Source organism: Anarhichas minor, unplaced genomic scaffold (genome assembly GCF_050575085.1).
Source record: "Anarhichas minor isolate MPS153535 unplaced genomic scaffold, ASM5057508v1 ptg000011l, whole genome shotgun sequence".
Taxonomy (NCBI): domain Eukaryota; kingdom Metazoa; phylum Chordata; class Actinopteri; order Perciformes; family Anarhichadidae; genus Anarhichas; species Anarhichas minor.
In genome coordinates, this window is record NW_027466457.1 from 4,160,293 (window position 1) to 4,188,138 (window position 27,846).

At 42.3% G+C, this 27,846-nt stretch overlaps 2 protein-coding genes across 2 annotated transcripts; one reads left to right on the forward strand and one right to left on the reverse strand.

Moving 5' to 3' along the window:
- The first annotated feature begins 1,383 nt into the window (after nucleotides 1-1,383).
- On the forward strand, nucleotides 1,384-27,743 carry mapk8ip2 (mitogen-activated protein kinase 8 interacting protein 2). The gene is made up of 14 exons (XM_076089869.1): nucleotides 1,384-1,448; nucleotides 12,572-12,677; nucleotides 19,632-19,865; nucleotides 19,985-20,060; nucleotides 21,194-21,397; nucleotides 21,796-24,022; nucleotides 24,292-24,500; nucleotides 25,480-25,555; nucleotides 26,289-26,461; nucleotides 26,560-26,669; nucleotides 26,791-26,913; nucleotides 27,044-27,114; nucleotides 27,207-27,305; nucleotides 27,671-27,743. Exons 1-14 carry the CDS (start codon nucleotides 1,384-1,386, stop codon nucleotides 27,741-27,743), a joined length of 3,846 nt encoding a protein of 1,281 aa, XP_075945984.1.
- Nucleotides 7,986-10,791, reverse strand: LOC142947993 (gastricsin-like). The gene is made up of 10 exons (XM_076089870.1): nucleotides 10,736-10,791; nucleotides 10,442-10,583; nucleotides 10,226-10,343; nucleotides 9,986-9,987; nucleotides 9,736-9,852; nucleotides 9,100-9,299; nucleotides 8,862-8,978; nucleotides 8,563-8,710; nucleotides 8,283-8,381; nucleotides 7,986-8,147 (listed from the first exon to the last, which is right to left on the reverse strand). The coding sequence occupies exons 1-10, from the start codon at nucleotides 10,789-10,791 to the stop codon at nucleotides 7,986-7,988; spliced, it is 1,161 nt and encodes a 386-aa protein (XP_075945985.1).
- Nucleotides 27,744-27,846: the final 103 nt, after the last annotated feature.

A 27,846-nucleotide genomic window follows, 5' to 3' on the forward strand; every position in this document is an offset into this window, starting at 1 on the left:
ACTGATTGATTGTTCACTGTGATCCAGTGGTAAATAAAAGGAAAAGAAAACTGCAACCATCTGCTTAATTAAAGCAATGCCAATCTCAATGTAATTAATGCTAATGTATTTTTCTCCGAAAGACTGTTTTTTGGAGAAAAAAGGGTATTAACTATAGGGCTGTATTCTTTATGGCTTATTGTGATGAATGGTAAATCTAATGTCCAAAATGAATGATAATTGAATGCCGGAAATGAAAACGTGCTTTTAGACCTTCCATAATACCACATATATTATTATTGTTATGATAACATATACGTTGCAGTATAAACACTGTAAAGTGGCATATATTGTTTTTAATTCCTTATTCCACAGTGAAACTAAAACATAACAGTCGTTTTATATGCAGCACCAAACGTGTTTTGTATCTTACACTGTGGGATTTTCGTTTAGCATTTTATTTTCTGGCACTTCCCTCTGCACTGTAGCTACGTTTCATCCTGTCTGCCTTTGCGCTCAGTATACTGACCTGTTTTCGTTAGGTAAAGTTTATGTTGCTCTGTGCTCTCCTGCTTGCAACACTTTATCGTTTCTGTCTCTTTGTCTTTATGGAGATCAGGATTGACAAAAGTGGGATGTGCTCCAAAAAAACCCAAACGCATATTTAAACGAGAGTCACTCGTATCCACACTAAAACACGGGCGTGAATACAATTGAAACGCATGTATTTTCCGGGGAAGCCCTGAACCCCCCCATACACTTTGGAAAGCAAGTTTCCAACACACGTTTTGGCTGCTTATTTTACTGTTAGTATAATTCATTGTAATTTTAAAACTCTACGCAAATTGTTTTTTACGCAACGGGTTTGCTGAGCTACATGTCCACCCAGGACAGCCTGCTCAAACGGTAACGGCACTGACGTTATATCGTCTCTGCTGCACCCCCCCCCCCCCCCCCCCCCCCCCCTCCCCTCTCTCTCTCTGCCGGTCTCCGCACTGCTGGCGCGTATCCGTTGTGTGTCACATGCAGCATCACAGCAGCAGACATTTGACGAGGATAAAGACGACTGCGGTCATATTCCGCACGCGTATGCTTTGCGTGGACGTATCGGGGAGGGGGGGACCAGGATTGCATTTTAATTTCCGCGGTGTTGTGCACGATCTCTGAAGATCCCTTCTGCCCTCACACCCTCCCCTCCCCTGCTTGTGTGGATGGTTTACTGCAGATTTGATGGTGCTGAGCAGGCTCGTCTGATTGAAGGCTTGCGGCCAGGGGGGCATCTGTGGGGCCGCGGAGAGAGACGTCTCTGTCCACGGCTGCGTCTGTCCTCTGCCCTGTGCTTGTGAATGGACTGCACTCCCTCTGTGATTTTCTGCAGTTGCTCTGAGTCATTTGTGGAAGAAGATGGCGGACAGGGCTGAGATGTTTTCCCTATCCACTTTCCATTCCCTCTCTCCTCCTGGCTGCAGGTAAGAGCTGACATGTAGAGCGACAGTGGGGGGTGATGGGGGACGACGCACACGGTTGATGAGTGGAGGAAATGACAGCAAGATGACTAACATTTCTATCCGTTTTGTTTTGGTGACTGCAACAAAACGCACATCCAATACCTTCGGTAGTAGCCTAATGGGTGTTTTTGAATAACCTGCCGGGCCTGCTGCTGCCACCCTGCGCGCCAATAGGTGCTGCAGCTGATCTGGGTCCGTTTTTTTGTGTGTTTTAGACCTGATACGTTCCTTGAAGACAACTGTTTTTGAAAGACAGCTTTCATTATTGTTAAGTGTTAAGAAGGGTAAACGATAAAATAGATGACAAATGATTGATCGTAAGCTGTCGCGTCAGGCAGCCGCCTTGCGCATTCTCTGTGTGAGGCCCACGCCCTGTTGAGTCCAAGCAGGCAAGGGCATGCTGCCGAACAATGATTTACGGAAGTCCTATTGATATTGTTTCAAACGACTCGAATGTGACCTCTGCGACACACAATATGACAAATCTGACTGAACACAACTGCGAATGGTAATCTACTGTTACCAGAGATCAGAAACTTCTGCAGAATTAGTGACAGCTATATCATTTTTCTCCAAGGTTGTTTTTTTGTTGCTGGAATATTCAGACCGGCTTTGCCTTGAGGCAGGACTATGTTGGATATATATGATAGATATCCTTGTGTTTCTATTTGATTTCCATATGCAATAATGGCCTGCCTAGTGCTGCTGATGCAAGGCCTTCCTCTCTGTTACCAATGTCAAAGAACAAATCCCATAGGCTATAATGCCACATTTCATTGTCTCTGTGTCTGCCTCCACATGTCCAATGTCCTTACAGAACGCAATCACATTAGCAAGTCAGGCCCCAGTGGATTTCATATCCACTACATGCACTCATGTGGGGGATTTAGTTACACACTGTAGCCTCATCTCATTGGCCAGATCATATCAGATCAATAGACCTGATTTTTTGCTTGATTACCAAATGACCTCAGTTCAGAGCACAGATGCAAGGTTTGGCCATTACATCAATATTTTAAATGTACAGCGTTGGCAAACAGCTGGAGCAAGCTTATCTTTATTTATCTTTTATTTATCAAAGAAATAATGGAATAACTCTTCTCTTCAGTCTTTTGACCCGCTTATATTCTGTCACTGACTCCAAAGTCTTTCTTGCATTAATTCAATGACGTAGAGATTGATCAGTTGCACTCTATTGTTTTCAATTACTGTTGTGTGCATTCAAGAGTAAACACATGATTTGTGTTTATTTTGGGGCAGCTATGAATCATTGATTTCAGACTGTGAAATACCAATAATGCACTTTGATTAAATATTTGGAGCATGAGATGTCTGTATTTGTATAGACATTGTTTTTTCCAGTAAAAGTGCATTGCTCATTTAATAATTTGTGTTCATGGGTGTGTATTTTCCTTGTAGTATGTGTCTTTTGTCTTTGTGTTTTTTGTGTCTGGCTGATTCATGGATGAAACCACCAGTGGTGTGATGGTGAGGTACAGTAATCTGCCTTACATAACCCTAACACTGTTTCCAATGGGCAACATAATCCGTAAGGGAGCCTGCCTTTCTCTCCTGAGCTTCAGAGATTTCTATAATTTCTCCTGCACCGAGGGATCCCTCTCTCCACTATCAATACAAACCTCAAAGGATACATATCAGCCTGTATAAATGATGCACTTTACAGTTGATGTAACATTTTATTTCTGTTGGTAAGAGAAAATGTGAGTAAAATCCCCTCCAACATGAACGGAGAGACATGAACATTCTCTGAAATGTCTCTTATATTTTCTCTTACATTTCTGTTAAGAGAAAAAGTAAGAGAAGTCAACGCCAGACGCACCAGACATTCTTAACCATCCAGATCTGGTCTTGTTAGGGGGATGATTCCCACTTGATCATAAATTGGAGGCTTGTGGTTGGTGATTAGCATAGGTAACGCCCCCTAAAACACTACAAAGGGAAGGTGTTGTGCTTTGTGCAAACACTCTGACACATGAATTGGAGAGATGCCACCAAAAAAACGGCTGTGAGAAGAAGAAGAATTTTAGCAGTAGGGACATTTAGGTGGTGTTGAATAAAATTACACAAAGTAAACATGTGTAGAGAAAAATAAAGATGCAAAAGCAATATTTAAGACATTCAGAAGCTGAACGCTGTGAGTGTTTGGGAGGGTTGGGTTCGGATAGTGGGTTCCATTTTGGATCTAGTTGGTTAAATGAGTTCAACAAATCACTTGTATTTTCAATTTTCAAAACATTCTCATTGTGATGTAGCAAAATAGCATAATGTATGTAATCTATCTGGCAAAATCTGAGCTCTGGTCCTTTAATGTCAGTCCCTATACATTTTTAGATATAAAGTTACTTCTTAACCTTGAATTAAATTCTATGTTACTTAATCAATCTGTTCATATCAATACAAAATATATTTAACAATTTAGAAAATCCATTAAAAATGGTAAACATTTACTTGTAGCTTCTCAAATCTGGGTATTTTCATGGTTCTCTTAGTCTTCTATGACAATAAAATGTATGTATTTTGATTTTCAACTGTTGATCAGACAAGCAAGACATTTGAAGCCATCGTTTTAGGAAACTGTGATAGACATGTTTCCCTTCTTTCTGAGTAACTGATGAATCAAGAAAATAATTGTGAGATTACTGATATCAATAATGGAAGTAATCTTAAATTGCAGCTCTTGATAACAAAGGATCTGAACGGTTTGGGATTGGATTTAAAATATATATATATATATATATATATATATATATATATATAATTTAATAACGTATTTAAAGATTTGATATAATTCTGTCAAACCTCATTTGTATTCCTTCATCATACATCAATATTTTAAAACTAGACTACTACACCATTTCCAGTAAGCGTCCTTCTGATTTCCCCCCTCTCCCCGCAAAACTCACATGTTTAGCAGTCGATGTTCTACTTTTGCCGTCTGACTCTTTGAAGGCTGTTTGAGAAGGCAGAAGGGGGGAGGTGAGTGGTGGGGATGGTTACATGGGGTAAGAAGCTTAAATCAAATACAGATCCATTTTAGCTTAAGCATTCCATTTCTGCCTCCCTCCTGCTGCATTTCATCTCTCTCTTCGTATTTCTGTATTTCCTCTCTCTTTCCCGCTCTTACACAACCAACACTTGCCATGTTTTTGCATGTCAATCATTGCAGCGGCTGTTGCTATAGCATTGTTTTTCCATTCAGCAATAATTAAATGAATGATATTCACGCAGTCCATGAGATTTGTTTTCCATCAATATGACTCCAGTGAGTGATTTGCTAGATGAATTCAAATACAACCAAATCAACTTGAAAGCATCAGCTCTGAGCAAACCGATGCATCATTTCCACCTTTGGTTCAAAGATGGCGTAATCTTCAGGTTTGGATCTGACACAGACAACAGAGGGGGCTTCATTAGGTTAAATGTATGACTCATGTGTATTTGTCTGCGTGTGGGTGTGTCTTACGGAAGACTGATGGTGGGTAGAAAGCCTGGGAAATTGATCTTGTTAATGAGTCAGTAGCAACCACATCAGATGTCCTTGGCTTCTGAAGATGATGATGTTACCGGAAAGCAGGCACTGACGGATGAAAGGCAGCTTAATTACAGAAGACAGAGGGTCTTTTTCATTTCTTCTCATATTCTTATTTTTCTCTCATTTCCTTTTTTTGAATATATCTGTTATTCTGCTATTTTTACATACATATACAACTTTATAGGCATTTACTTCATATTACTTTGTTGTGATTTCACACTCTCACATTGCAGAAACTCGAACAATCCAATGTCGGGCTTTATTGCTTGAAAAATGTTTAAATGATTAATCGATTATAAAAATGTGAAAGTGTGTAAAATAGATTTGCTTAGTTAAATATAGCATATAACAAAACTCAGACAGAATTAGACAAGCAAAGATGACAGTGTGCTGGTTTGACTATTTCTGGTCTGGACATGACAATATCAGAGACGGCTGAGAATAACATAACAAATGTGGGCCGGTTGGATTGTTTAAGCCTGAGAACGTCAAGAACAAAATTCAAAGAAAGAGCATATCTACAGACACACAGAGGTGGTAGCAAAACCTTAGCAGTGCTAGTGAATGCTGGGTGTGCCATTGCAGCAACATGACTGGCACCAGTGAATGGTCATTTTGTGCTGACTTGTTTTCTTGTGGTAGGATTCTCATTTTGCTCAGCAAATCACAGTCCAGAAGAGGTAGAGACTGATGTGATGCAGGCCTTTTTTTCTGCACTATATGGAGAATGGTATGAGTGGTAAGCCTCAGCTTCACATCCTAATTATTAACAATGATCGCAAGCAGTGGTGGAGTGAATGCAAGGGATGTCACAGTGTGCTGTGTACACAACATGGCGTGACAGGAACTGCACACTCACTTGGATGCTGTCTAAACATCAGGCAGAAACATGGACATGAAATGTCGACACTGCAGTGGTGGCTGTATCTCACCAACTGATGTAGATTCTGAAATCAAAATCATGCGGAATATGTCAGAAAGGGACATAAACCATCCAAGAGAAAAGAAACGGTTTGTATGTGTGCATGCATATGAAGTGTAGCTGTACCTTTGTGTGCGGATTGGGACTGTCGGTGTTTTCCCTCTTCAAGGCGAGGACAGAGGCCTTTGCTCTGTGCGTTGTTCTGTGTCTGCAGCTTCTAACTGACACACATTCTTAGGTTTTGCAGTTATGGGGAAATGGGGCCACACGCTATTGTGACGTGCATTGCTGATCTACAGGAGAACTCCAACACTAAGCAGATGAGCACACAAACAAAATGGAGTCTGGAAACGCAGCAGAATAGAGAACGGAGGACACCAGGAAAGGGAGAAGAGAAAAGACAAATGTCAGACAATAATGAAGGCCCAGTTCATCCAAATTTTCTCAATTACCTTTTTTTATTTAAATCCAGGTTTTGGGATATCTAGCTCAGATTTCTGCCTCCACCCCAGTACAGTGGAAGATAATGGAATTTAGTTAGTGGAGAAAAACATAGAAAGTAACATAGACTTTTTTTTTTTACCAGAAACTGGGCCCCTGCTACTCTGTAAATCCACACACTTAACTATAAACTAGAGTTTTCATCGGAAATACAGCAGTTTATACTTTTCTTTCTAAAGTTACAACACTTCACTCCGTTGTGCGGATTAGCCAGAGTAGCAGACACTGTTTCTTAAAAGTGGTTGCTACAGATTTTTTTTAATTGTAAATTTCTAAAGCTATGAGCACCATAATGGGGTTTCGGTTCGACAGACAGTAAAACAAATAAAATCACAGCTACTCGCATGGCTAGATGTTGCAATAGTTAAGTGAGAAAATATGTTTCATTGTAATTTGGGTGAAATTAAATTTGAATGTGGTATTGTAGCACATGTTGGACATCAGTATATTTAGTTTAAGAAAGAGACAATCACAAACATTTGATGACTCTACAGCAGCTTTTTCTGGGGGCCCAGTTTTTAAAGATGACAAACCATCGCGACCCAATCCACAATAGGCCTTATCTATAAATAGTGTGAAGAGCAAATTTGTGCATTAATGAATGTTTACTGCCATTTCAGCATCATTTTATATTATCTTAAATAGGGTAAACCAGCCATTTCGATATATGTTTGATAAATCACATTTTGTGCATGTTTTATTGAAAGAAAATCCACATATTAGATAATTTATAAACTAAACCAAATAAATGCATTTAGGCAGAGTTTATTTTCCTATCATCAGTAAACGCTAGCCTTCATTTTCGATTCAATGTTATTCAAAGGCTACAATTATCAGAACAATACCGAACATTCAGGCTCTCTCTCATGTGGCTCAAAGGTGTACTGCAGATATAAATATTGATGGAGAAAGTCTTTACATTTATTTGGTTACCATAATACAATCTCCTGTGACCCACCTGTGTGTCCCGACTTAATCTTTGGAAATGACTGCTCTACAGCTTGTATGCATTTTATCTGGAGTGGCAGGTTGCTTTGTGCCATGAAGATACAACAAATACAAAGATTTGTATTTGTCCTGTGCACTTAAACCTTTTGAATTCAACATTTCTACTTGCTACATGATTCTCTTCTTCCTCCCTCCTTGTCCAGCTGAACTGTTCCTCTGTTTCTCCATAACCCTCCAAGCCTTAATCCACAAACAGAACATGGGACTTTACTCCACTTGTGTGGTGGTCACAGCTGCCTTGGATACAGCTATACTGGATACCGATGTTTTTTCCATGAGCTAGTGACTTTATTTCTCCAGTTTTGGTTAAGACATACATTTTGACAGATGGGAAGTTAGTCTTGGTGGCTCGTCTTGGTAAGACACGTAGACCAATATTGCATAACAATATATCTCAGAACAAAAGTTTGAGATGAACCAATGCCTCAGGTTCTTGGCAGTGTTTGAGGGGAAGCAGACTAAATCATTATTATCTGACCATGTTAATGGTCAGGTTAGCTTACACTGAGGACACCTAGACAGCTGCAGCAAAGCCGAGACGGTTGGTGCGGTCGTAGATCGAGTAGTACTCTCTGAGGAACACATCTCCAAAGATCCACAGGGGCCGGCCATCACGAGAGGGAAGGTAGGTGGGGGTGATGCCCACTGAGCAGAACTGGTATCCATTCTGGTAGTGCTGGAGGTGGAGACGGGACATTTCGTAATGTTCATAACGTTGCACGCACACCAACAAATACAAAAATATGGCATGCACATTGAGGCACACACACACAAATGTGTGTTTATGCTATTCATGCATGTAGTAACTTACCTGAATGATGTAAGCAGAAGGAGGCAGCGGGAAAGACACGCCGCTGATAACAAAGCTGAGAGTTGGCAGGTTGTTGATCTGGCTGCAGTCCACCATATACTGGAGATCAAGACAAGAAAGAGATAGTGTTTGAGAGCGACAGAAACTCAGACCAAAACAAACTGGCCTAATTTGTACATTGTTTCATAACATTCCGGTGCAGCCTGTGGACAGAACTGTATCTTAATGAGGAATAATAATGGTGGCTTCAGTGTGACCATGTCATCTGTTCATTTGTTACCTGTCCATACTGGCTCTGTTGAGCTCCAATGGCCTGCATGATGGAACCCATGAGCTGGCTTGGGGCCGTCAGCATGGAGGTTCCAGTGTCCACAATGGACTGGCAGCCCTGAGAGCACCAGCCAGTCTCTTGACCATTGATCTGGAATCTGCAATGCACCACATATGCCAAGAGTTTTAGTTTTTTCTTGCGGTCTTAATAGAACAAAGAAAATAACCACTAATCAAGGCAGCAAAACTCAGCAGTTATCAGAAGATCATCAGACATTTCATGCTGATGAAATGTTGAAAAGCACAGACCCATCAACGCCAATCTGCCAGTAGGTGTCAGAGGTCACAGGGGTCCAGTAGATCTGGCCCTGGTACATGCTGTTGTCCACTCCTCCGAAAGAGAGCATGCTGCCCTGCTGTCCTTCTCTACACCAGACCACAAATAAAAACGTATCAGCTCTCCGGATGGATATACAGTAACATCTGAGGCCATGTGTCCATACTATACATTTTACAGTACCGAATAGAAGCCTTGTGGCAGTTATACCTGGATAGGTAGAAAGCAAATATGTCGGCATTCAGCAGGTTTTGACTAATCATGTTGTCCATGACAGGGGTCTCTCCTCCAGCTGATATGCTTGGGTAGGACAGGCCGAGGATGCCGTCAAACTTTGCCACCACAACGTTCTGACCAGGCTCGTTTGTGCTCAGACCGATCTCCTGGTTATTGATCACAATGCCGCCAACCTATGGGTCCAAAACTGAACAATACGACGAGTAAGATGACAATTCATAGACTGTTTTCATACGTGGTCAAGCCTCAGCCTATATGACTGTAGACAGCGCCATTAAATAAAGGAGACCTCTGTTGATTCTATACATCATTAAAATGATTCTTCTAGTTGAGTGGTATTGAAAGTATCTTGTGTATAAAAATGTATATTTCCTTGTCTTTTCACTAATTCAACACTTAATACACACATAACAAGCTGCTGCACTGATTTTTGTGTATGGAGACTTTCTTTGGCCACACCAGTGTTAGATATGTTTTAACTGTGAGACATCACTAATTGAGGTGATATTAAAAATGTCTGCTTTCTGGCAGTTCTCTGTCTCAGATCCTAAGACTGGTCCAGTCTAGTGTTAGCAGATGTACATGGTTTGTTTGCTGGGTTTGACTCACATTGACAGTGTCATATTCAAAGACTCCATAGAGGCTTCCAGCTCCGTAGGGCAGGTAGAAGGACTGTCCCTTGTCAGAGTAGGTAGACGACTGCTGGGGGTTGAACTTTGTGTGCGTCTGTGAATCCCATAGATCGGGATTATCTCTGGAGCCATTTCTACAAACGTGTCCTAATGCCTTGCAGAGCCGTTTGACATTCTAAAAATTTGCTTGATTTTAGAAATCATGGGCTGAATCTTATTTTACTAACAGCTGCTGGCGCTTGCCAAAGACCGAAAATACGTAGTGGCATGCCTGTAATTACACTAGAACTCTAAATCCCATGTATGTACAATATGTAATCTCTTGGAAATAGGATGACTAGTTCTGCTCGCTTGGCCTATATCAGCTTTAATAAGTCCTCAAGAGGAGTTCATCACATGCAAATATGCTCTGCAGAGTGTGACAAATGAGGGATTTTGTCGTGAAAAGCCTGTTAGTTTTTACTCACTGCAGGCCTGAGTGTTGCAGTAGACAGAGTCCACCCACAGGTTGGCAGAGCTGGTGTCAAACAGTACTTGGAAGGACTGGGGGGGTGATCCGATACTGATGGCGCCATAGTAGGTGGTCTGGGGAACAAGAAAGATAAAGAGGTAAAGACAAGTACAAACCCATCAGTCAATGCTGTGAACAGTATGTAAAACTGCCGAAACCTAGGATTTCTTACATCGGCGTAGTTATTGATGTACATGTTGGCAGAGCCGGCAAACTCATCAGCCTGGTACTTGAGAGCTGGATCCTGGTAAGGCAGCTCGATCCCTTTCTCTCTCAGGGCCTCACGCATAGACTTGTGCTTCTGCAGAGGGATCCTGAGGAAGGAGGAAGAAAAAACACTTCCTATGACTTTCACTTTAGCAGTGGATCTTCAAAAGTACCATTTAGCTCTTTGATATAAAAAAAAATATTTTTATATCACACAACAGGCACAGAATTGAAAATCACAGAGAAATAGTTTCCTTACTTGACGATTCCCTCTGCGAGCACCACGCAGACCAAAACAGCGACAAGACACTTCATGATTCCTCCTGTACACTCTTGGATGGATACAACTCTGCTTGGATCTGAACAGGCTTTTTATACACATGTGGAGGCCCATATCAGCCAGAGCGTCATCAAAACTTCAGTCATATTAGTTCAGGCAGGGTGACCCTTAGAGGCTTTCTCTTAGAAGCTACATACTTGATTTGCACATCTAACATTAATTCAATATACCTCACCCCCTGTGATAGTAACACTCCACAAACAGCCAAAAACCTCCTAACCAAACACATTATAGAACAAGGACATAATAAGATGTTATTCATTTGGGTATTTCAATTTGTCTCTTTAAGTAAAGTACTTATTTGAATCTTATTTAATGTACCATAGCTGAATATTGCTTGTTCTACACGAAAATCAATAAGCTATGTAGGAACCATATTTAAATCTAAAAATGATAAATGAAGAAGTATCATGAATGTGTGTGAATTGTTGTTTATGAAAATGTATGCTGAGTACTAAACTATGACTTTAAGTTTGGATTATGAATACATTTCTAGCATTTTTGTAATAGGAGCTTTCTGTAGTTTTCCCCCAAAAATGGAAATCCTCAAGTTGCATCTTTAGTACAATTTTTCTCCAATTAGATAATACATATCAACAGCAAGGTCAAGCTTAATAGTTTGTGTGTAACTGTAACTTTCCACAAAGGAAAATGAACGAGTTATATCAAGGTGTCAGTATCAGTAGCAGCTTAATTAACCACACCATTTTACAAAACCTTTTGTGCTGTTCAGATTATCATAACTTTTAATATTGTTTAACTTTTCACACCTTTTTTCCCTTTGATAAGCGTAAGGACTTATATAAAATGTGTTTATGCACATTAACTGATCGTATTCTCTATGCTTTGACTGAATTATATTAATTGACCAAAGACTTATAACAGGCTATATTTACTTTTTATCTCTGCCATGATTAGCTTTGTATTTTACCTGTATTTTCTGTCAGTAGCACCTTGCTGTACATTAAAGCAGACCAGTAGCATGGGGCCGGTCTGATTACAGTGACTTATTCATGACCCCCTTTTGTGATACTTTTAGATGCATCAGCACGTCCTCATTTTCTCCATGGCACCAATGACATTGTGTCGACAGGACCCTATATGACCGTGTGATGTAAGCTTGCATCCATACATAATATGCACTGTCCTTTTCTTCGTAGCAAAGCTGCAATGCAGCATTTCCTTCAACACATAGCGAGCTAACCTCTGTAGATTTGAGAGCCTGCTGAAACTAATGGGGCAAAGATGAGATAGAGCCTAATCAAGAAAACTTGCAATGCCACAGCTTCCCTGCTGTAGTGTGCTGTTGCCGAAGTTCAGAAACTCTGGTGCAAGAGGCAACTGCCAGTAATTCACTGACAACTCTGTTAATACCATTCACATCTTGCATGATCGAATTTAGCCAACTTTATTTAAAATATAGGCATTTAATTGCTGTACTTTATGTGTTGCTGTTGTTGCTTGCTGCAGATGTCATTCTGCACCACTGGAATGTGTCTCATCTTGTTAGTGTGGATTGTTATAAGGGAAGAGAAGATAGAGGACGTGGGTGTGTGGCTGCCTCTGTCCAGTATATGTGACTGGGGCCCAGCTAAACAGTGACAGTCCATGAGGTAGAGCAGGTCTCAGTGTGTGGGCATAATTCAATGAGAAATTCTCCTCTGGAGCGTCCACCGATGAAACATGCATATTGCAGGCATGAGTGTTCTTCGTCACAACATAGTAGTGAATGTACTGTCTCTCTTGTTTCTCCAGGCCAGCCCACGACATCAGCTTGGAGGAGTTTGATGATGAAGATCTCTCTGAAATCACAGATGACTGTGGGATTGGACTCAATTATGACTCTGATCCGTATGAGAAGGTGGGCCACTCCTTTGTTGTTATGTTGTTTCTTTTATTTCAATTTTTACCATTCCTCGCATCTTTTGTGACAACGCAAATGGACATGAGTACAGTGCATGTTGTTTTACTGTTTGCATGATGGATTTTCTTCTGTCTTGCTCCTCTAAGGTTGCTTTGGGTGAATTCTTATCACACAGTAGTTCATTAATGTCAATGATGTGTCAATCTGCAGGTAATACAGAAAGGAAATAGCAAGCGTAGTAGCAAACTATATTCAGCCCTAACCCTTGTAACCCTTGTGCCTTACTACAGATATTTCTGGCTTTTTCATTTTTCATTTTATGATTATTTTGTGTTTTTTTGTGTTAATGCAAATGTCATAAAAATTGGTAGGGTTGTGAGGGTTTTTTCAAAATTTTGGAAGTTCAACCACAGCTTCTATAATAAGTCTATAATAAACAGTGTAGCCGAAATACAGACACTCAGCTGCTTAAGAATAAATATGTCCCCATTGAAACCCATTAAAACCACACTATTTTGACAACCATAGCGTACGTTCTATTATCTCAGGCTTTCAATCTAAAGCTCTGGCTTCAAAATTGTAGTTTTTACTATATTCCACCATATTGAGCTATTTTCTCATGTTTGCCCTATGAGGCAAATATGTGCTATTTCCACTAAGGGCATCACAGTGATATTATGAAACTGTGTAGCAAGTGTATACAACTAAAATAATTTATGTGTGTTGATATGGATGTCAGAGAGTGGTATATGTGTGTATGGAAAAAAGAGTGTGTGTGTGTGTGTGTGTGTGTGTGTGTGTGTGTGTGTGTAAGAAGCAAGAGGTATAGACATTATATTGCACTGCAAGTCACAATTCCTCCCCCCTCCCTGTCTCTCTCATTCTCTCTGCATCTCACACGTACATACACACACCTTCACCCAACACAGAACACACAGGCTTTCAAACTTAATATAATATACCTCGTAGGTTCAGTACATTTCTGTACATGAGTAACAGTATAGGCTATTGAGCTTTGTAGGTAGGTAGGTAGGTAGGTGTGTGTATGTGTGTGTGTGTGTGTGTGTGTGTGTGTGCCTACATGCATGTGTATTTGTTTGCATGACAACATAAGCCAAGAGTAAGTGGATCTCCTGGCATTTTTATTTCATTTGCTTTGATTTATGTATTTTTTACGTACATTTATAAACATGACCCATTACAGCATAAGCTCATGCACTCCTTTATGTCAGGCTTTCTGTCTAGAGGTGTCTAAAGGTACCAATAAGGAGTTTTTTTCTAAATCTTACATTGAGCAAAGAATAGCCAAAATCAATGTATGTATAGTTGTTTAATGTTCAGAACTGCTTATTTACATATAGCTATCTTATGTAAGCCTCTGTAGCTCAGGAATTTTTATCTAAGCTACCAGCACTGCAGTCATCACAGTCATTACTGTGATGACTGCAGTAAGCCTCGTATACCATATTTTAATACCAGGGACAAAATGAGAAGCATGCATGGCTTTAGTGTACAGAGTGAAGCATTCTCCATGTACTCTGATAATCATACAGATCATTATAATACATACTGGATCTGAGCAAACCGTAAACATTCACTAAACTCCTCGGCATATAATATAAATTCTAAGTACTTCCAAGCATCCTATTCAAGTGACTGTGTTATGAAGTGTTATGCAAACAATTGAGTCATTAGCTGTATCATCCCAAATGTCTGACCAGCTTAGACCTTAATTACACAACTATTATCTCATATCCTCTCTCTCTTTCTGTCTTTCTGTCTCTCTCCATCCTGTGGGATGTAAATGTTTTATGGTGGTGGCGTGGAGCCACAGCTGCAGCAGAGGGTGGGTGACCCAGTGCAGTTTGCTGCTATGCAGAGACAACCTCCGTCCCTCCCTCTCTCCCTCCCATGTGTCTTCCCTTCCCTCCCTGCTTTGCAGAGTGTTGCTCAGAGACAGAGCTCAGATTCCCTCCTCCCTTGTTCTCTACCACCTCTCCACTCCCTTTTCCCCTTAAAGCTTTGCGCCACTCTCTCTCTCACTCACTCTCTCTCTCTCTCTCTCTCTCTCTCTCTCTCTCTCTCTCGTTCTGTTGAGGTGACTAGGAACGGGGATTTGGCTCAGGGATGGTTGGGTTTAAGCTCTGTGCTAGATATTTTGCTTCCTCCACTTTAATCCACCAACAAAACACATTATGGATAGAAAGCTGCGTTTCACATAGCATGTGAGGAGACCGACAGAGAAAGAGAGACTGTAAAGGGTGGATTTATTTTTCTTGTGCCAGAGAGGTCATACAGCAGTAAACCATGCATCAGTGGCCTCTGCCTCCTCCTACCTCCCTCCTTCCTTCCCTTATGCACACAAACAAATCAGACACACATCAGCAGAGGCCCTGACTGCTCTCTTCACAAACAAGAAAGCACAGAGCAGAGATAGTGTCTGTCCTTGTTACATCATTGCCCAGAGGAAGTCATCTTGCTGACATGGGATGGATAGGACACACCCAGTTGCCCTCTGAGAGTACAACAGAGAAAGAAAGGCGAGACAGAGAATTTCGTGCGAGTATTTCACATGGTATTTGATTTTGCCTGCATCAGTAGGGTGGGTGACACTCTGTCAGCTCATCAGCAGCAGCAGTCCCTCCCTTGCGTCCCGCACTCTGCTGATGAGGAGAGAGGCTTCTGGTTTTTACATCAGTAGGGTTCAGCCATACTGGGCAGCATGTCTTTGATGTTTAGGAAGAACAGCCAAACTAAACAGTGAGATTATTTCTCCGGCCCCAATCCCCAGCTCTGATTAATTCCAATTCGTTATGGGGTTCAGGTCTTAATCTGCATAACCCTTTAGATCAGTACTTCGTGACAGGAGCACACACACAAACACGCGAACAAAAAAGAATAGACTCACACACATGATGCCTTAAGATATCTTATCCTACCATCCGGAGCAGAAGGCAGGCAATTAAAGATCGTTCACATGGGTTTGTTTTCAATGTCTGATTTTATGTCTCTGAGGAAATGGTAATTGCTGGCCAAATGCCAAAACGCTATTGCATTTCTGGCTCCAGCTTTCCTCTCCATGATGTCAGAGGGGATTAGGTTTGACAATGTGTTTTCAACCGTGTGATTTGATTTTTTTTTCCCTGACCTTTCATTTTTTTTCAACCGAGCACATCAACATAACAAGCAGAGCGACCACAACAGAGGGAGCCCCTCCCTTTTTTTGTCTCTGAATCTTTCCTCTGAGTACCACATAAACACACACACACACACACACACACACACACGCCCTGCTGCTTTCTGCCGCATCTCGCCCCTGATTCTTCACTTCCTGTCTCTCTAAGATCCGTCTCTCCAGAGCCCTGATTGAACACCATGAGTGCATACATAATTCAGTATGTGTCTCAGCTGTGGTGTCTGTTTCTCAGCTGTGGTGCTAGTTTGAAATGTGGAAATTGAGAGATGCACTGATAGATGGAGGTCATCACTCACTAGGTGGTCTCCATTAATAGGAGGCTAATCGACATCTGTCGCGCACTCCCGCAAAAAACTGACCCAGACGACGAGCCACATTTGGTGAATGGGCTTTACGTGGGCGCACATGCACCCACACACAGACACAATTTATAGTATCATTGTACAAACGAAACCAATTTAGGGGATACATTTGGGACAATAGCGATTATGAAGGTATAACTTTATTCATGATCAGGATGTGAGCTAAATGACCAATGAGTGTAGATGTAGTAAATAGTAAGTCATCTCCATTTTTCCATTATTGAGTGATCCAAGACTAATGGCTTTGCAGGTGTGTTCAAATACAATCATGCAAAAGACAGACAAATAACTGATTGCAACATGATCCCAGCCAACAGATAACATCTGCAGTAATTGGGCAGCATTGCATTCATGGTTGTATTCAACAGATGTATATGGGCCTCTGCCGGGAGGTTTTTTCACCTCCACTAGACCCTTCCTGTTTTTTGTTGACCCCGCTGTCTGTTAGATCTTACAGTAAAAGACCACTTTATTCTAAGCCTCCACTGAGATTTACCAGTCCCTGGCGTCCATTTCATTTGCAAAGCACGAGCTCAGATTGTTTCTCTCATCTGTCCAGAGTTTTTCTCTGTCAGCTGGTGTGCTCAGTAAGCAAGATGGCCCTGCAGTTCAACCCGAAGCCTCTTGTCTCCCCAGTCAGGACAGCGCTGTATAGTGGAGCAGTCATCTCACTATGTGCAGCAGCAGAAGCAGTGTAGAATTACCCATTAGCCTGTGGTCTGCTAATTAGAGATCAGACAGCATCAGACACTGCCCTATTGGAGAGAAAAAAATGACTGTATAAATATTAGTCATAAGCAGAGCTGTTAAAAAAATCACAAGTGTGTTTATGACTGTGAAGCAATACAGTTTGAATGCATTTGGGCGTGTCTGTGTATGATACAAGGAATACCATTTTAACTTTACAATAGTTTAATTTCTATTGACTGCAGTTGCGCTCTCCAATGCTTCCTTCTGTGTGTGTAAGAGGACTAAACTCATTCACAACACCTCCTCTGCCAGCAGGAGAGTATGACTGCATAAGTCTGCTGACTGACAGAGGAGGGACAGTCACGGGTATATATGGGTTGTCCTTGGGAACTGGAGACCATGTGAATCGCGTCTCGACAACACATAGTTCTCATCTATAGTTCTCTTTTTTTTTCCTTTAAGTGTGCCTGCCTGTGTGTCAGGTGGCCTCGCCAAAGGATGTCTCCTGACAGTGCAGATTATTCTCCCAAGCAGATGTGGCATTTTCACAACCTCGCTGATGGATGTCTCGGTGTTATGGATTGATGTCACAGAGTTATAGGTCACATATCCCCAGTGATGGATTATAATGGGTCAGTGTGAGGAAACAGCATTGTGAATTTTGACAGTAGATTATGAAGCAAGAATGCTTATAATGATGGACTGAAAGGTTTCTCAACATATATGCTGTTACGACTCGTGGAACCACAGGGAAAAACAGGACTCAATAGCACAACCCAGAGAGCAGGATAAGGTGCAGAAAAGCAGACTTTACTCCTCAGAAACAGGGTTGCTACAAAGGAGATCCGTCAGGTCATCAGGCAGGGATGAGGCAAAGACGAGGTCAGGAGTAGCAAGCAGAGATCACAAAAAACAGGACCATTAACACAAGGAAATCGCTTGACACAGGGAACAAAGACGAGTTGTGGGTGATTACACACAGGTGGATCCAATCAGGGGCTGGGCAGACAATCACAAAGGCGGGAAACACACAAAGGCAGGAAGTAAAGAGTCTGAAACGAGAGTAGAGGTAAGTAACACAAAATAAAACAGGAAACATTGAAATAAAAGATAAAAGAAAACATAAAACATAAGGAGGAAGACTAGACATGGCCCAGACACAAACCTTTAAAAACATTTCTTCACATCCGATAAGCTAAATCACGTAAAAATAGTTAATTAGATGTAGGTATGCATATTCATGTGAACTCTCTCGGTAATAGATTGAGTGTTAATGTTTGTTGCTGTGGCATAAAGTGGACGCACCAGGCGTCAGCAGAATTGTATTGGCTGTGCGAGAGGGTGAGCTTTGATTCCTCCATTAAAGAGACTGCACTGAGAGGCAGAGAAACTGCTGCGCTGTTCAAACGGCAAAGCCGAATAAATCAATAAGTGAGTAGGGATGGGACGATATGGACTTTTAACGTGGCTCGTGATTAAGAAAACAGTCACAATAAGTTGATCGTGGTGAATTTCTAATATTGGGATAATTGGGAACGTCACAAGTGACTTGAAAAAGCTTTCTAACTCGCTATCATGGCAGAAAGCCTGACTAAGCCAGAATTTTGGCCAGGATAACCACGACATTTTCATATTGTCACTTTTGTCTGCTCTGTAAGGTTGAATGTAGATCAGAGATTATACAGTTCCAAAAGCAGCTATGACCAATTTTGTCTCGTCAAAGAATGTGCAATTATCTCTTCTTCCATGATAAGCAGCCAGTGTCAGATGTGTGTCAATAAGCTATTTTCTAGACTTCTCACCATCAATAATACACCTTGTATCTGGCAAACATTAAAGCTACACCGCTACATTGCAACATATACACACTCTTGGAGGTGTGGTCTGATAAACCTCACAATCATTCAGTGCGCTGCTTTCCGGTAAACCAGCCGAAACTTGAGAGACTTCTGATTGATCCGTTCTCATTTAATTTCCCCTCCTATGTCCTTCTTTCATCTTCGTCTTTCGCTCACATACACACTATTTCTCTCTCCTTTCTCTTCCTAACAGTCCATCCTCAAGACTACTCCATTGTTCTGCTCTGCTTTGCATTTAGTGACTTAATTAGTTTAACCTTTTCACCTTTATCTTTTTCCGGGGAGGTGGTAATGCTGCTGATGCTGAAGCCTGCACTTAGCTTCTGTGTTTTATGTACTTACATGCATGTATTCAGACTTGCACACACACACACATGCACGCACGCACGCACGCACACACACACACACACACACACACACACACACACACACACACACACACACACAAAACACTCTAGGCTGCATGAAAAAACATCAGCAAAATGTGCTGTGGCTGTTAATGTGAACTCTGTTGCAGTGTTGCCCACTACAGTGCTTTTATGTGTGTGTGTGTGTTTTACAAATGCCCTGTAATCAAAGAACATTGTGTTGCATGCTGTCCATCTGTGCTCTCCTTGTTCTATTCATCTCTCAGACAGGCCTGTTCTTGGCAAAGCTTTAAAATGAAAATGGAAGTAATAGGCAGTGGACTGAAGGTAGCAGCTTTTTCCCTTTGTGTTGGCTCACTACATAATAGTTAATTTGTCTGAAATAGGCTGAAGGTGGGAAAGTATAAAGCATCCTTTACTTTATCCTCTCTACCCCATTACAAGTCTCTCTCTTTCCCTCTCTCTTCCGGCATCAGGACTCTCTCATTCTGGAGAAGAGTGACATGCACCGCCCAGTATGCTCCTTCCAGGATGACTTCCAAGAGTTTGAGATGATTGACGACGAGGATGACGATGATGATGAGGAAGATGATGAAGAGGTTGACCCTGATGCACCCCCGTCCCCCTCTGCCTCCCCTCCCCTCTCCCCTACTCTTGGCACACTGAAGAGTAGACCCACCACACTAAACCTCACCACTGCTGTGTCACAGGTAAGCAGCCTGAAGCTGTGGTCCAAAGCACACACGAAACACAGATTATGTTTAACTCTTAGTCTTTGTAATTGTACTGTACATTTTTATGAATATCTCCTTCTCTCTCTTCTCATTAGGATTCACTTAACAATAACAGCAGTCTGTCCCCAAAGAAAGGAAGCTGGCAGGACTCTTTACGCAAGACCTCACAGGGTAAATACACACAATTGTCTCTATAGATTTGGGTATGGACGATTTTTTATTTATTTTAGTTGTTAGTCTACTACACATGATACTTCACAAAAGATGCAGCTTATTTTGACTGACAAGATTTCGGTTAATCTTTGGAGAAGTTATCAGAAATAATTGTAATTAATTTGCATGTTGCAGGAATTATGTTGCTTCATCGTTTTTCATACGTTGGATGCAGTACACCCAACATTCATTTATTTGTCTGGACAACACTATATGGAGTAAGCTATGTCCTGATCATAGATCAGGCATACTGTATGGCATACATCGAAGCTTTGCCTTGAATGGTTTTAGATGGATTTCTCTCAAGAGAAAGAGAAAGAAACAATTAAACATAAAAAACTAGAAAGGTGCACTTAATGAGAAGCGTCTGCAATGTTGTAATGTTTGAATGAACCCATAATTGGATCTCACTCGCACATCTCACTCATCAGACATGCTCTCCTTTTAATCACGTATCAGCTCTGTCTCAGGGCATGACCGTGATTTGAAGCATTTATTTGTGCTTCAAGTCTACCTTTTAGACAATGCACGGGTAAACTTGATGTTGATGCCCAATAAAAATGCACTGAATAACTGTGTCTCTGGCAGCAGCTGAGCGGCGGGAATGCCTTCATCTGTGTGTGTACCGGTAGTTGTGTTAGCTGTTAGCTGCTAAACAAACCGTCGAAAATAATCGAATTTAACAAACGTTTTCTAACCACTCAATGTGCTTTACACCCATACACTTATGGCAGAGGCTACATGCAAGGTGCCACCTGCCCATCAGGAGCCTTTAACTAATTCACACATCCAGTTTGGTGCAGCAGTATGTCAAATTAGCCGTGGACAGACAGAGATGCACACGCTCACTCACACACGCAGATACACAACCGATCTCATTATCTCTTCGCAGAGATATTAATTACTTGCCACAACAGTCAATTCATTAGACATTCTGTGAGACATTTTGTTTTTTTCACATTTTTCATTTTTGAATTGATTGTCCCAGATGGGCAGGTTTATGTTGCCTTGTTTAAAATAAAGTCCGCTATTATAAACAATCCTTACACTGCAGGCATTACATTGAAAATGAATATCTTCTCTACCTGCAGGTCGTCTGTCTCCAACCCACTCGTGTCTGGAGGATGGTAGCCATGTGACAGGCCAGTGCCTAGCCTCTCCAGTTTCCCAGGCACCAGGGTCTCAGAGCAAAGGTACACCACCAAAACAGGCAGGGGAGGGCGGGAACCCCCAATCCCCTCACAGGCCCCTCCTTTGCGACATGGAGGGCAACAGGCGAGAGAGGCCCGAATACGGTAACATAAAGGCCAGCCTGGCAAGCTTAGAGCTCATTCCATTATCATCAGTGTCGTGTAGTGCCGTGATGTTAAATGGAGTGATGTGATATGAATACTCTATTTTAGGGAATCAAATTATTGTGTTTTTAAATGAAGAGTTTGCTGGACTTGCTCATCCCACATCTTCTTTTTCTAAACTGATTATTAATTTAAGAAAAATGTCTCTTTGTTATTCTTTAAGCCCTTTTTTTAATCTCCTCTCTTTAATTGTCCAAATTGCCTCCACAACTCTTATGACCTGTCACCTTTGACTTTTTTCATTCTCTACATCATCTTCTCCATAATCCTCAATGTCCTCCTGTATTTTCATTCTCTCATGGCCTTTGTTGTGTCTCCTCACCTTTTTATATTCACAGGCTCATTTGGTCAACACAAGACCCACCCTCGCTCTGGTGACATCACTGAGCCAAAGGCAGACCCTTTAATTCAGACAACCAGAGTACCTTCTGTAGACGAGCACTCCCAGTGTTCCGACACAGAGGTGGACCACGACCTCAACAGTGACCACAACCACAAACATTCAAACCGGCGTGCCACTGACACTTATACGATCACCAGTGAGTCAGGTGTGGAGCCTGAGAACGACTTAGACCTAGATGGAACCAGTCGTTGCTTGTCATCCACTGCACCCATGGGAGCCAACGACGGTGCCGATACACCCTTCTCTGATGAGGAGCTGGAGAAAGATTTTGAGGTGGAGTTCATGTGTAAGGAGACGTACGACATGGTGTGTAAGGAGAATCGGTCGTCATATGTGGAATTCCCCTCCATTGAACCCGTCTCCTTCTCTAGCTATGTGTCCTCCAGCCGCTCAGATGCTCTTGGCCATTCCAACAGTTCAGATGCAGTAGTTTCTGCCATGGAGGCAGCAGCTAACGACTCAACCTCACCTTCCTCAGACCCAGGGATAGCAGATATGAACCAGCATGGTTACATAACTTCAGACCAGGACAAGGACCTCAGCTCTCCAGGCTCTGACTCTGACATTGAAGGGGAGCTGGAGGCAGCGTTTGCCTGTGGAGGCCCCGTGGTCTCCAACATGATCTCCTCTATCTCAGAGACAGAGCTGGATCTGACCAGTGATGACAGCAGCAGTGGACGCTCATCTCATCTCACCAACTCCATTGAGGAGGCCAGCTCGCCTACATCAGACCAGGAACTGGACCTGGATACAGAGTTAGAGCAGGACAGTGACATCGTGGGACTCAAAGCGTCTCTACTCCTGGGCCAGCCTGACCCAATCAAAGAAGGGTCTACTCTTCCCTCTCCTTCGCCTCTACCCTCACCTACTATTGCTACACCATCCCCTGATGACTCACCCGTCTTACCTCCTGAGTCCTACGACGATGATCAACCTCTGATGGGGACAGATGAGCTGTCCTTTGAGCACCAGGCTGACCCAGATGAGACTCTGCCTCCAGCACAACGATGTGAGGACAGTCTGTCCAGACAGATGGTGCTGCAGATAGAACCAGACCACAGTCTGGAGAGCTTCAAACGCTCCTTCTACCTGCCAGTGGGACCCAGGCTAATGCCCAGTGCAGATGAATATGATGGAACCAGTGAGGGAGACTCTGAATCAGAAAGCGAAGACGACCTGAGTGAGAACTCAGACTCACCGTGGCTCCTCAGCAACTTGGTCAACAGGATGATCTCAGAGGGCTCGTACCCAATCAGCTGTCCTGAGGACTGCTTCAAGAGGAAAGTGTCTGTGTCAGACACCATCTCACCATCCTCAGACATTGGAGAGGGAGATGGTTTCAATGATGAGGACCAAGAGAAGAAATCAGAATTGGAGGGATCAGAGGAAGAAGAAAAGGAAGGTGAGGGGTACAGAAAGGATATGATGGAGCCAGGAGAGAGGAGAAAGAGCATGGAGACTTCAAAAGAAGGCGCAGTGATAAGTCCCTGTCTGTATATGAACAACCCTACTGGTGACACCATAGCCCCATTGATCTTGGAGCACTGTGCAACCAACGGAAGGGGAACCACAGATTTCAGCTCCAAGTATACCACTAAAGACTCTGAGAAGATCTTCACAGACAAACTATCTAAGAACGCCAGGAGACAAGAGGAAAATGAAGAGCCTAATAATGACTTGATGATGCTGGAGGGTAGGAAGGATCTGGACTCACCGAGCCTCAGTGAGAGTGTGGTCAGCGACAAGGACGAAGGACGAGAGACGGAGCCCAGGCCAAAGAGCCGTTCCTCAGCATCTCTTGAGCGTATCACCGAGGTTAAACACAGCCTGACACTGGATATACCCACTGCCCAGACTAACCGCTGCTTTAGCCTCACCTACTCCACAGACAATGACGAAGAGGAGGATGACGGAGACTCTTACCCATTCCTGGGTGGCTTGAGGAAGGAGTCTTACCGGGGTAGTGACTTAGAGCTTGACAGTTCACCACCTATTGATTCCAGTGTGCAAGACCGTCCCTTACCTGACCATGACCTCCCACTGTGTAAGAAAGATCTGGCTCTAAGGGAGCCGAACGAAGAGGATGAACTGGCCTATGACTCCATGAAGTACACGTTAGTGGTGGATGAGAATACTACGCTGGAACTAGTCAGCCTCAGAAGGTATGCTCTGAAAATTAGTGAAATGTGTGGAAGCTAAATATAAACTGGAGTATGAGTGTGTCTGTGTATAAACTGAGCAGAGCAACTGGAATATTCTTTGCATAATTCTTCTACTAGAGCTAATATTGTCTAACATTTCTTTAAAATGCTCTAATTAAACACTACTTCAGAATGATGTGCCTTATAGTAGTGAATCAAGCTGTCTGTCAGTACTTGTGGATTACTAGCCCTAATTGGAAATTTGAAACGGACAAACTGTGTCCTATCAGGTGCACCTCCGTTCTGAGTGATGACAGTGAGCTGTCCACACTATGTGACGAGGAGCCTTTGGGGACAGGAGAAGTGTGCTATGGTCGAGATGATGAGGAAGTGAGGCCAGAACTTCTCAGTTCTTCTGAGGACTCCTCTCCTGAAGCTGACCTCCCATTCTCCAAGAAGTTCCTCAATGTGTTTGTCAACAGCACCTCCCGCTCCTCCAGTAAGTTGAGCATAATGCTATTTAGACACTGCACCCTTCCTTAAAACTCTCAGATATGTACTTGCAATCAAAGATTTTTAGTGATTAAAGGAATAGTTTGTCACTTTGGGAAATACACATATTCTCTTTCTTCCTGAGAGTTGAACATCTATACAACTCTTCTATTGGTCAATTAAATATAAAACTACAGTCAGGAGATGGGTAGCTAAGCGAACTAAGACAAAGTATATCTTGCGTGTTTCATTCAGAATGCACATAAAACCAATACTTGTTGTTTTTACTCTTTGGTTTGTTAATAAGTGATCTTCAAAGGTGTTGGTTTTTACCTTTGGATGGAGCCAGGCTAGCTGTTTCCCCCGTTTTCAGCTTTTATGCTAAGCTAAGCTAACCGTCTCCTGGCTTAGTATACACACATGAAAGTGGTATTGATCTTCTCATCTAACTCTAGGCAGAAAATGAACGTCCAAAATTCCAAAATGTGGAACTATTCCTTTAACCTAAGGCCCCTGTAAATAATTTAGCATACAGCTAATGGCCCTGGAGCATCTTTGCTAAAATCTTTCACTCAGGGTCCTCAGAATGAATATACGGCATTGGGGTTTAACTCATCACTGTCAGCATTATACATTAACATGTGATCTAAATTTGGCAGGGAGCCCACACAAAACCTATGGGAGGGCTCTGCTTCCCAGTACATCCATCATCAATCAGTGCTCTCGCTTCAAGACTCATGTCCATAATGAAGGGTGATTTGCATAATGAAAGGCTCATTACAAGGACTTTAGTTGCCATTTCTTTTTTTACAAATCCAATTAGCTTCCATTTAGACTTCCTCACATAAAGGTTATTTGAGAATGTTCCCCCAACAAATAACAAAAAATATTATTTGTATTTTATTTTGGACATTTACCTTTCTATTTGAAATAAAAAAGTTTTCAGGGCATTAAAACAGCGTAACTGGTGTCTGTTTACCACGTAGGCACAGAGTCCTTTGGGCTTTTCTCCTGTACCATCAATGGAGAGGAGAGGGACCAGACACACAGGGCAGTCTACAGGTAAGACAATCTACAGTACACTCATTTTTAATAATGGGACCTCAATGTGAATTGGTGCAACAATCATATTTATAATTAACTAGACCAGCCAGGTCGCCAAATCGGTCCAGGGGCGTAAAGTGGGAGAGACAATGGCCCCTTCCCCACATCCTACCTCCCTACTTCCAGGGAATTGTGAATGCCATTAGCTCCAATTTTCAAATTACCATTTTGTGTCTGGGGAAAAAAAGTCCTTGAGAAGACAAACAAAACAATATTTCTTTCGAGGTTTCACTAATTGTGTTACGGAGGAGAGCAGATGGCCAAGCTAAAGCTGAGCTCGAGAGCTGCAGGGTGACCAGTGATAAGTACATCAGCCACCACCTGTGTCTGTGCTTGTGTGTGTGTGTGCGAGCTAGAGGGAAAGCTACATGCACCTCCTTTGTATACACGTACATGTTGTGAATGTATTATTCTGTATTTGCTTTGCCACGGTCCTCTATCAGTAAGTACATCCCCACATTTAGAGCTCGTTGTCTTCCTCCACCCACCCCACAATCTTTTCTCTGTCAGCTGTTTCATCCCTCTTCTCTCTCTGCTCCGCAATGGGAGTAACCTGAAACTCAAACAGACGCTTCCTGATCAAATTACCTCCACTCTATAAGATACCAAGCAGCACCGATACCATGTAAGACAGTGTGTGTAACAGTAGTTTCTGTTTTTTAGTCCTCCTCCTCTCTGCTGCTCTCTGCAGGTTCATTCCCAGACATTCAGATGAGCTGGAGCTGGATGTGGATGATCCTTTATATGTAGAGGAAGAAGAGGATGACTACTGGTACCGAGGCTATAACATGCGGACAGGGGAGAAGGGCATATTTCCTGCTTTCTATGCCCATGAGGTCATAGGCCAGTCCAAGGAGCTGTTGGGTGAGTTGAGAGACACACCAACTGTTGTTTCCTCTGCCTCTCTGTTAGGGTCAGAAAAATCACATGTTCTGTACGTGTGTCCATGTTGCTCCCCGTAGGAATGAAACGAAATCCAGCATGGATCGAGACTTTCAGCGTTCAGTTTTTGGGGTCTGTTGAGGTTCCTCATCACCAAGGCAACGGCATTCTCTGTGCCGCCATGCAGAAGGTAAGTGGAAAAACAACAAAACATTATGCGCGATCACACAAAACGGACCCAATCATGTATGACATACTGTGTGCACCATTAAAGCATGTTTGTTTTGACATATCACAATATTTTCTATTAGATTGCAATATCAAGAAAACGGACGGTACATGTGCGACCTCCTTCCCTCTGTGAGCTGGAGATTAGCTTGCAAGGAGTGAAACTGATCATGAGCCTGGAGGATGACTATGACATCCTTGATGAGGTATGGAAAAACAAATCATAAATAAACAAATCATAGACAATTTATCCAAAGTCAGTCTTCCCTTTAATGTGAAATAATGTGGCATTGATAGCTTTTTTTCTTTCTTCCTGTCTGTCTCTGCATCTCATAGTATGACAGATGTAGTCACTTCTTCCAGATGAAAAACATTTCCTTCTGCGGATGCCATCCGAGGAACAACTGGTGAACAAGCACATTGGTTTTCTGCCCTCGTGTCAGCAGCGTACAGTGTAACATCTGACTGATTTCTTCATATTGTTTTCTTCTCTTTGCAGCTACTTTGGCTTCATCACTAAGCACCCGATGCTGAACAGATTTGCTTGCCACGTGTTTGTATCCCAGGAGTCCATGCGACCTGTAGCAGAGTGTGTTGGGTGAATACAAATCACATTATTAAACATACAACAAGGCACGATAATGTCTGTACATCTTTTTTTTATGTTTCTCTCAATTTGTTTGATTTGATATGTTTACTCCACTTAAACTGTAAATGCACTTTTATTGTCAACATGCTGTGTTAAAAGAGATTGGAGAATTCTATCATATTTGAAGTGCTTATTAATGGTTTGCATTTGTAGTCTGATCTCAAAGTCCTGGATTAAAGTGCATCTTTACTACCAATCACTCTCATCTGTAGTTGCAACAGTGATCGGGTATCCAGGTTTATTTTGCACCGTAGAAGGCTGTCTTCTAACAGCTGGCAGGTTCGTCTTTAGTCATCTGTCCGTCTCTTCCGCAGACGAGCCTTCCAGGAGTACTACCAGGAACATCTGGAGTACGCCTGCCCCACCGAGGACATCTACCTGGAGTAAGAAGTGTTGCCATGACGACCACCTTCTTTCTCCGCAGCTTGTGTGTGTCCACCGGGTTTGCCACCAGAGGGCGCTGTCAGTGGGGTCTTCTCTCCATTGTAAA